Source organism: Orycteropus afer, unplaced genomic scaffold (assembly GCF_000298275.1).
Source record: "Orycteropus afer afer isolate SDZICR_OR568_19922 unplaced genomic scaffold, OryAfe1.0 scaffold00092, whole genome shotgun sequence".
In the NCBI taxonomy this organism is placed as follows: Eukaryota; Metazoa; Chordata; class Mammalia; order Tubulidentata; family Orycteropodidae; genus Orycteropus; species Orycteropus afer.
In genome coordinates this window covers 7,887,508-7,898,463 of record NW_006921679.1, presented here as the reverse complement: position 1 = coordinate 7,898,463, position 10,956 = coordinate 7,887,508, and the positions used below count along the sequence as shown (strand labels likewise).

The 10,956-nt window shown below is 44.4% G+C and overlaps 1 protein-coding gene across 1 annotated transcript; it reads left to right on the top strand.

The window, feature by feature from the left end:
- The first annotated feature begins 13 nt into the window (after positions 1-13).
- AMER2 (APC membrane recruitment protein 2) lies at positions 14-1,909 on the top strand. Its single transcript, XM_007942522.1, has one exon. The coding sequence runs from the start codon at positions 26-28 to the stop codon at positions 1,907-1,909; it is 1,884 nt and encodes a 627-aa protein (XP_007940713.1). The 5' UTR covers positions 14-25.
- The last annotated feature ends 9,047 nt before the right edge of the window (positions 1,910-10,956 follow it).

Sequence of the window (10,956 nt, the reverse complement as noted above, 5' to 3'; positions counted from 1 at the left end):
CGCGGCCGGGACGCGCTCGGCAGACATGGACTTGCATTGTGATTGTGCTGCCGAAACGCCGGCCGCCGAGCCGCCGGCGGGCAAGATCAATAAAACCGCCTTCAAATTGTTTAAGAAGAGGAAATCGGGGGGCACCATGCCCAGCATCTTCGGGGTCAGGAGCAAAGGGGACGGGAAGGGCTCGGCCAAGCCGGGCATGGTGAGGAGCCGGACTCACGACGGCCTGGCCGAGGTGGCCGTGCTGGAGGGCGCCAGGAAGGAGGACCCGCGCGCGGGCGGCGCGGGCGGCCGCGGGGACCCGGCCCCAGCCGAGCCCCCCAGGGCGGCCGTGAGCGCCGTGGGCTCGCTGGCCCCCAGCTCGGTGGCCAAGTCGCACAGTTTCTTCTCGCTCCTGAAAAAGAACGGGCGCTCGGAAAACGGCAAAGGCGAGCCGGCCGAGCCGCACAAGGCCGGCGGCAAACAAAAGCGGGGGCTGAAAGGTATCTTCAACAGCATGCGCTGGCCCCGCAAGGACAAGCGGGCCAAGGAGGAGGACAAGGAGGAGCCCCCCGGCGGCCAGGCCGGACTCATTCTGCCCGGGTCCCTCACCGCCAGCCTGGAGTGCGTCAAGGAGGGCGCCCCCCGACCCGCGGGCGAGCCCGCCGGCGCCGGCAAGGACGCTCCGCAGGCGCCACCAGGTGAGCCGCGCGGGGGAGAGCAGGTGGCCGCGCCCGCGGACCAGGCTGCAGAGCGGCGCGCCGGCGAGGCCGGGAGCCCCGGGTTACGTAAGGACGCGAGCACGCGGCCGGAGCAGCCCGGCCATCGCCGCCAGGAGAAGCCCCGGGGCCTCCCCGAAGTCCCGGCGGCGGCCGAGGACGCCTCCAGAACAGGTGACGTTCTGTTCCAGACCGTGCCCCTTGTTGAGTCTGATTGTGGCAGTGGCCGAGAGTCCGCCGCCCCTGACCCTGCCTGTGTCGATCCACCCTCAGAGCCATCGATTGATCGTATATGTTTGATGTTTTCTGACGTGGCTTCACTGAAAAGCTTTGACTCTCTTACAGGCTGTGGAGATATAATTGCAGACCAGGAGGAGGGGGCAGGTCCCAGCTGTGACAAGAATGCCCCGGGAACAAGCAAGCCAGTGCTCTCTAAAAAGAACGCCAGCATGCTGGCCTACCAAGGAGGCGGGGAGGAGATGGCCAGCCCGGATGAGGTGGACAACACCTATCTCCAGGAATTCTGGGACATGCTTTCGCAGACGGAGGATCAAGGCCCAGGCCCCCAAGAGGTGGCGGTGAAGGCCACTGCAGCGCTGGAGACCAAGGGACTACTGGAGACCGCCAAGGACCCCCGCAGGGTGGAGGGGGCTAAGGATGTGTCCTTGGTCAAACGCAGGAGGCTCAACCGGATTCCCATTGAGCCCCAGCAGAAGGAGGATCCCAAGCACCCGGAGAAGGACCAGCAGGAAGGTGTCCCCAACAGTGACGAGGGCTACTGGGACTCAACCACGCCCGGCCCGGAAGAAGAAGGCACCAACAGCGGTAAGAAGGCGGGCCTGCCCCGGGATAGCTACAGTGGGGATGCGCTCTATGATCTATACGCCGACCCGGACGAAAGCCCCACGGTCCCTCCTGTCACCGAAGACACGTCCTGCTTGTCCCGGTTAAAGCCGGTGTCACCGGTCACCATAACCTGTCCCTTGCGAACACCAGGCAGTTTGCTGAAGGACTCTAAAATCCCCATTAGCATCAAGCACCTCGCGAACCTTCCCTCCAGCCATCCGGTGGTACACCAGCAACCCACCCGGAGTGAGATGCCCAGAACAAAAATCCCCGTTTCCAAAGTGCTGGTCCGCCGGGTCAGCAGCCGGGGCTTGGCCGGGACCACCATGCGAGCGGCTGCGTGCCATGACGGTGCCAAAAAGTTGTGAGTTCTCAAAGGCCAAGAGGGTCCCTATGGCATGGAGTACAACTTCCCACTGGAAACCACTCCAATCAGTTTCTCTTCCCAGAAAGGACAACGGCGTCAGGACCACCCCTGCCCTGGAGCCGGGACTGAGGCGGTCTGTGGGCCCTGGGTAGGGGCAGGACCCTCCAGAGAAGGGCTGCTACCTTGGGGTCCTGCTCTAAGATAAGTCCCTGAGAACCATTTTCAAGCACTTTTTTTTTTTTTTTTTTTTGCTTTTAATAACACTGGACACTCTGAAGTCACCTTTACTTGCCTTTGTGGGAAAGCAGGACTTAAGGAAACGTAGATAAGGGTCACACCGGGAGACTGTGCTGCCCTGAGGGTCCAGAAGGCTGGAGGAATCACACTGTGCAACCAGAGGGGCCCTCCTTCCGGGACACTGCCTTCCTTCCTTTCCCATTTAGGCAAAATCAAAAACAAAGGTCCTTTATTGTTATCACTGTGGAGAACACCTGCGGGGCTGGAGGTGCCAGGTACCTGATGAGCAGAGGGTGTCAGGGAGTGGCGGCAAACTTCCATATTTGCACTTGCTAGATACGAAAGTAGGGAAATATTAACCGCTAGGAAAATAGAAGGAGAGTTTGGGATTGGTTGGTTTCGATCTTTTGGGGAGAAATAAAGAAAAAACACCACAGAGCAGGCTTGTGTGTGTGCGTGTTTGTGTGTGTGTGTGTGTGTGTGTGTCCCCAGTGCAGAAAGCAGGATCAGGGAACCATTTCATTATAAATGCTAATAGCACAGGATCTTAGCATTTATAAACTGAAACCTTTTCATGTGTACATAATGTGTGTTTAACCGTCGATCCAGCTGGTACCACTTTCTAGTCTGCTGGTAACCTAGGGTTTGAAATGCTGATTGTATAGCTAGTATGATGACTGTCCCCAAACCACTGATGCTCTCTTTCTGTACCCGAAGCAAATGTGTTATTGTTTTGTATGGGTTGTCTGGCTCTTAATACAAAAAAGAAAAAAAAAAATCTATTGTGTTGCTGTTACAGAGGAAGGGTTTTGCCTTGTCTTGCTTGACAGTCTGTTTGTTTCTTGTCCCCAACCCTGATGTTCAGAGATTTTTTTCCTTGGTTATAAAATTGTGGATTCAACCATTGGAATATCCAAAATGAGGAACATGCAAAGAAAAACAAGGGGGAAAACCAGAGCTTTTCTTGATAGTTGGCTTTTGCGTCATATGCCTGAGACAGGGATGTTCAGGACATGACATTGACAAGCTTACGTGGTGTAAACACTTTATACCAAGGTGTTTTTGAAGAGTGGTTTTCTTAAATGTCTGTTTTCTAATATGGCTGAGGAAAAATTTATATCAGAATGCTTTACGATAGGCCAAGTTTGAATGATAAACTGAAGCAGTTCCTAGAACGCTTTGAAGAGTCTGCTGATTAAATTAATATCCTCTTTGAATTGCACTGTGGTGTATTTAATCATAAGGCCAGAGCTGCTGCTAGGAGGTGATTCATTGTATCAAATTAGACACAGTCAAGTAAAGCCCACATCTCAAAATGGCATGAGTGGTTCTACATAACTTTAATTTTCCAGGGGGCCAGCTTAAGCGATGAAACCACGTTGCATATTTTTTAAGGTGGTTTCATATCTGGGAAAGAAAAAGGCAAGTTAAATACACGAAAACCTATTGTAATAATGTTAAGGGAGGACCAGGATCAAAAGGCATCAACAGGAAGTGAATTGGAGCCCAGTACAATGCAGGTGATTCCCCACTTGCAGTCATTCGACTAGAAGAGGTGGGAAAGGATTGCAGGATTTCCTTGTAGCCGCTTTAGTAGGTGACTGGCTTTTATAGCATCGTGTCAGATCCTGAATGTTATTGCAAAGTAATGTTTTAATATTTAATTTCCTCCCTGTCTACAGATGAGCCCCTCCACTCAGACATAGCCTTCAGCATTCTGAATACACCACCATAGGAGAAACACACATTCACACGCGCTCGCACACTCGCTGAGCTGTGCACAAACGAACAGACAAAAGGAGGCCACTGGAGATCGGCAAAGACTAGCAATGATTTCTGTCTTAAGAAGGGGAGTTAAGTTTGATTTTAACGCTAATGGTGTTGTTTAGACTCCAGAAACACTCATTTCCCTCTAGTGAGTGGGCAGAACATCAATTTTTTATCAGTAGCTGTAAAACAAAGGGTCTTTATTTCCTTCTTGCACGGGTTATAGTCTCCTTTGCATGAATCCATGGCAAAGTTCTGTTTGTTCCATTGTACAGGAAAGTGGAGCGTACAGGAAGAGCCGATGAGAGTCTTGTAATAAGTAGAGGCAACCTATTTCGTAAGCACTAGAAGGGAGCTCTGATAGTGTAGTGCCTAAGGCATTGACTGCTAACCAGAAGGCTGGCTGTTCAAACCCACCAGCCACTCCTCGGGAAGGAAGATCGGGCAATCTACTTCCGTACTAATACCTCCTTGGAAACCCAAGGAGGGGTCGCTATGAGTCGGGTCCAACTCGATGGCACACAGCAAGGAAACTTTTGGCTTTCATGATTTTAGGACTTATTTCTGATTTTACGCTACTGTACTGTGTCTTCTTGAGTATAAGTAAACTGTTAGCGAGGTTTTACCTTCATTTTCCCTTGCCTATAGGGAATTTGCCAGTTATATAAGATTGAAAATACTTTGTTTCTTTTTTTGTTCTTTTTTTCCCCCCATATCTTTCCTGTGTGTTTTTACTAAATGTGCATTTAAAGAATTCCACCCATCCCAATCAAATGAAGGATTCAGTCAATGAATTAAACAGGCCCAAGGAGCTGTGGTGGTATAGTGCCTAAGGCATTTGACTACTAACCAGAAGGTTGGCGGTTCAAACCCACCAGCCACTCCACAGAAGGAAGACCGGGCAATCTACTTCTGTAAAGATTTACCACCTTGGAAACCCAGTAGGGGTTGCTATGAGTCAGAATCAACTCAGGGGCAGTGAGTTTGGGTTTTGGTTTTAATAACTTGTTATGGGGAAAACATTGGGGTCACAAGGGTGGCTTGTCAACCATTTCCAGCCACAGAAAAGAGGTCATTGAACACAGAGTTGTTTTCTTGTATCACGGGCTACTTCCTCTCATTCATGCACGTGGTGATGGTTTTTCAGGATTTTAATAGATTTACTTTCCAAGTTACTGTCACTGCATTATCTAATTACCCTGTGGGGATTAGACAGGCCCTGTGTTTGCTGATGTTTTAAAATCAGAATTGGATATGGGCTGATGACAGCTTTTGTCCTGTAAGTGTGATTCTGATACTTCGTTGATTAAGCCATCTTGGCCAAAGAACTGGCCTAATTGGAAGGAAAAAAATATCAAATCAATTATTGGACCTGAATTTTTCTGCCAGTTTAGCAGCTCTGTATAAAGACATTCCACCTTTAATAGCTACATTATACATAAAACGATACAGGGAGCACTCAAGTTGATGCCTTTATTCTTCCATTAGCACCAAGTAGGAGAAATTGTACTACAATGTTTTCAATAATCACAACAGGAAATGGGCTTTGATCATTTCACCTAATAACAACATTGGAGCAGAGGCCATTAAGGGCTTCCTTGCTATACTTTTTTTTTTTTTTTTTTCCCACAAATTTTCTGTCTATTTAAGAACAGCATGCTTAACACCTATGAAAGTGATGACCTATTGAGTTTGCAGGGTTTTATTCATTAATCTCAGAAGCAGTTTTCAAGTATTTGAATTTAAATGATTATGCAAATAACCCTTTGCTCAAACAGTTCTCAGGGTAAAAAGAATGGATTAGGTATCAAGATTTCTTTCCACTTTCTAAGGGTCTTCGTTATTTACATTTTTTTTTTTTTTTTAGATTCATTTTCAAAGGTGACTCTGCACAGCTACCTTTGAAGAGATTGATTGATGTAGCCTCCCCTTCTCTGTTTTAGTCTTATCTGCCTGGTGTCCTCAGACATTGGTAATGGCACGCTTCATACAATGTTAGTGCGCCTTGACCATCTTCATGGTAGTAGGACTTATTACTGGCTATCTGCTATTTACTTTCTGAATTTCTCTCTTGAATTACAAACATATGGATTGGCCTCCCCTGTGCTTGGCTTCCATTAAGACACGTGCCATGATATTCACTTATACTTTGCTCCCATTATCTCTGCTGAGAAATCAGAGAGTTTTATATATTTTATATATTCTTCACTAGAAGGAAAATGCATCAGGACTACCCCTCACTACCTTTGAGGAGAGCCACTTAAAAGTACCCACATGAAATAAGAGGAAAAGCTCAAACACCTAGGCCCAACCTAGTTTTCCCATGCCCCTTCTCCAAGGAGAGCAAGGAATGAACATGTTTCTTATTTTTGTAAACTCAGCCTTTGACATTTTCAGTTCATTACTCAAGAGTATTTACATAAGAGTTTGGGACCAAAGGGCTAGTATGGTAGACTGGTCTCTTTTGGAACCTGGAAGACAAGCATTTACTATATAAACGAAGGAAACCATGACCTTGACAGTATAATGTGCACATGTGGGTCTCCCTCAAACAGTCATTGACTTTGTGACCCATCCTGCTCTGAAGAGTTTCTGATGACTGTCGTGGGCTGCTTCTCAAAACCTTTTCACTAGGATGATGACTTAAAGGAGACAGTGTGTGTAACAATAGCCACTTAGATGGAATGTTACTATCTCGCTGCAGATGATGTTTGTATGGGATGAATCAGGAGGATAGTTTCGTAATTATAGAAAAGACTTCTTTCTCTGATAAAGGAAAGTTTCAGTCACAAAACCTCCAGAGCTGGAATGGGGTACATTTTGTCATCAATATTTATTTACGTTAATTCAATGCAGTTCATACTTATTGCGATAGAGTGTATCTGATACTTAACAAAACCCATGAAGACTGGCACTCACACATACCTATACTATACTTGGATTTTCTTAATATTCATGAAAAATACCTTTATTTTATCGTACCTACTTTTTTTTGTATTTGTTGCTTACAGTTTGTGGGGTGGAGCAGAGAGGGGTGAGGTTAGGGAAGGGAATTTGGATTAAGTCACACAAGTTTCTGTAATAATAATAATAATAAATAACTGATTAACATTTGCCAAGCACTGACTATGTGCCAGGCCCTGCTAAGAGCTTTACAAATATTTTTACTCGCTTAGTCCTTTTAACAAGGACCGCTGGTGGGGCAGTGCCTAAGGGATATGACTGCTAACCAGGAGGTGGGTGGTTCAAACCCACCAGCTGCTCAGCAAAAGGAAGATGGGAGGCAATCTAATTCTGTAAAGAGTTACAGCCTCAGAAACCCAATGAGGGTGGCTCTGAGTTGGAATCGACTAGATGGCAGTGGGTTTTGGTTTTTTTGGTGGTTAGTCCTGTTAACAGCCATATGTAGTCGTCGTTTTGGGCTGTTGAATCCATTCCAACTAATTGCAGCTCTAGAGGACAGTGTAGAACCGCCCCACGGGGTTTCCTAGGCTGTAATCTTTCTGGAAACATATCAGCAGTTCTTCTCTCCTGTGGAGATGCTGGTGGCTTTGAACTGCCAACTTTTTGGTTAATATTCTTTTCCCTGTGTAATATCTTGAGTTCAAGTTTTACTTGTTTCTGTCACCTTCTCTGTCTCTGTCTCTCTCTCTCTGTGCACATGTGTGTGTTTTAGTCTCTGGGATAGGAAGGTGTAAACTTTTCAGTAATTTACTGGCACGAGGAGCTAACAAAACCAAAAAACAAACTCACTGCCATCCAGTCGATTCTGATTCATAGCGACCCCCGTTGGGTTCCAAGGCTGTAAATCTTTATGGAAACAGAAACTGCCTCAACTTTCTTCCGCGGAGCAGCTGGTGAGCTTAAACCAACTTTTTGGTTAGCAGCCAAATGCCTTAACCACAGTACCACCAAAGCTCCTTCACACGGAGCTAAGAACTGCGAAACGTCATCACTAGTTTGCTTGCTGTAGGAAGAAGCTTACTTATGTCCATGGAGCTGAAAATTGGTTTCATGTCAGAGGCTACAGGGCTCGCCATCACTCACAGGCAGATCTGGCAGTGTTTCCACAGTTAGTAAGCAAACAGTCTGTCTTCCTAGGGAGGGTGCCCTCCTTTGAGGGATTAACATGGAGGTACAGACAGAAATCTCTTCTGTTGTCATGGTAATACTTCTTCCCGGCTAGAATTTCAATCATTCCAAGCACGTTTCACTTTTTGTTTTTCCACCTTAAGCCCCGATTAGGCTCTTCTGGGTGTTCTGTGTTGTTTATTTAAATGGTAGCTAGCAGAGTTATCCCTGGACTTGATACATCCTTAATTCCAGAAATTAGCATCTGTCTCTTGTCCCAGAAGTTCCCCCTAGGTTCTGTCTGTGACCTTGGAATTCTGGCCGGTATACTCTGCTTCATTATCTCATTCAACAAATATTTCTCGAACATTTTCCATGTGTCAGCCATTGTGTATTTGAAAATTTTATTATTAATGAAAGTGATGGGCATGTACCGTGTTTATTATGTGCTAGGGGTTTGACGTTAGCTGTTATTCACAAGAGCCATGGCTCCATTCTACAGAGCAAGAAAGTGATGCTCAGAAAGGTGAAGTACATCGTCCAAATTCATTCATTTAATAAGTCATAAGGACAGAAGGGATCATTCCCTGGAGAAGGATACCATGCTTGGTAAAGTGGGGGGTCAGTGAAAAAGGGGAAGGCCCTCAACGAGATGGACTGACACAGTGGCTGCAATGATGGGCTCAGGTATAGCAAGGATTGTGAGGCTGGCGCAGGAACGGGCAGTGTTTTGTTCTGTTGTATGTAGGGTTGCTGTAAGTTGGAGCTGACTCAATGGCACCTAACAACAACAAAAGGACAGAATTTCATCAAGAAATCTAATTCTAAAGCTTATGCTTTAATTACGGATCTTTTTTTATATATATATAACTTGTTTTAAGTAAGAAACTGACAAACATCTCCATTGTGGAAACCAAACTAGATAGCATTACATTATTGACTATTTTAGTTGAAATAAATTTTTTTTTTTTTTTTTTTTAATATTTCTATGTAATCCAAATATCAGGCAAGTCTAAAGAATCTCAGAATCTCATGGGTATTTTTTCATACCTGGGCCAGTCAAAATTTGAGGTCATAGACACTGGTCACTTTAGAACGATGTAGTGGTGTTTCTACATCCAGGTTCTAAAGTCTGATGATTGTTTTAAAAAATAAAACAAGCACAAGCAACTTGAGTAGTGAACTAGCAGGTTGCAGCTCGAATTTTCACCCCTTCTGATTCTAGTAAGATGCCATGTCCGGTGTTTAGGGAAGGTCTTCTTGAAGCTGCATTGCATCACAATTGACAAGGTTATTTTCCTGGACTATGGGGTGCTTATACTGTTGTCTGAATTTTAAACCTCACTTTAATGAGACTGAGACGTAGCGGAACACTTCAACAACAGATAGAAAAGGACTTTCTATTGAATTGAAAATGAGTAATTTTTAGAAATGACTCATTAGTTGGGTAGAATAATGTTCTGCTCCGTGTGAGAAGATATATTTTTAATAAAAGATAACCTGAGTTATTGTTTTATTGGATACATACTAAACTTTCTCAGATCCTACCTGGATCATTTAATAAACAAAGGCAGAAATACTAAAAATACTCAGTCAAATAGCATAACGGCATGGAATAGACACACGTAAATACTTAAAATGTCATAAAGTGGTCCCTTGTAGCCTGAAGGAGTTAATGAAATTCCCAACCATTGATTCCCAATCAACATATTTATTTCTAAATAAAGGAGCTACCAAACTAATGTTAGCATTTTGTGTTGCTTCCAGGATAAATTTAACTAAACACGATAGGTCCGATAGAGGTAGATTTATCAAGAACATCAGGGAAAATGAGTTTGACAAATTATAGGCAAATTAAATTCTGGTATTTTTACTTGACACCAGTTACCAAACAGGCTGGTTGCTAACTTCAGGTTTTGCCCAAATTATTTCTGTGAAGTATCTCAGTATCATATAAAGAATTGCAGGTTATTTGAAGATACTGATGAAGAAAACCCAAATGAGAAACTCCATTTCTGCAATTAGTTTCCTGAAAGGCAGACATATGTTTGAGGATAAGCTTTTGGCTGCATTATTTTTATGTACAGGAGGAAAAATTGTGAGTAGGTTTATAGATATTATTTTTATAATAGAATGTTAGAGCCCCCAAAGCATTAAAAATGGTCTCCTAGAACTACTTCACGTTTCAAAAACTTGTCTTAAAAAAGGATTCTAAATAGCAATAGGTTCTTTCTCCTTTCTCCACACCAATGGTTTAATGGGATAGATGAATCAATGCTTATATTTTTAAACCTGTAAATATTTTATTTTGGGTATTTTGTATATTTGTTGATATAATTCCATTTGGTGCAGATGTACCAATGTGCATGTTACTGTTTTTGATAGTCACTCTTTTAATGAATGGAAGAAGCTTGGACTAATAGTACTTTTCTTATTTCATTCAAACATCCGAAAATGAAAAGTTGACACTGCCATTTTAACTGTTGTGTTTAATTCGGTCAATAAATTTTGTTGTCCCTTTGCATTTAAAGTGAATTCTGTTGGTCGTTATTTTTCCAGGATGAGTTTTATTTCCAGCTTTTTCAGTTTCTTGAAATTGTATCAACGATGGTTATGACACTGATATGACGTGGTGTGTGTGTGTGTGTGTGTGTGCATGTATGTGCATGTGTGTCATGGAAAGACCAATGCGAGACTCCTATTTCTTCCCCCTTTTTAAATTGTGATTTGGGTGAAAGTTTACAAGGCAAATTCATTTTCCATACAGCAGTTCGTACACATTTTGCTTCATGACATTCAATGCAATCCCCATAATGTAACAGCTCTCTTCCCACTTTCTCCCTGTGGTTACCTCTTCCCTGTGTCCTACTTGCCTATGCACTCCTGCCCCCTGAGCTGTCTCCCTGTGCAAATACTGCCCTTCTGTTCTCTCATGATTGGTTGTTCTAAATAGTGTCCCTACGTGGTGTAAAT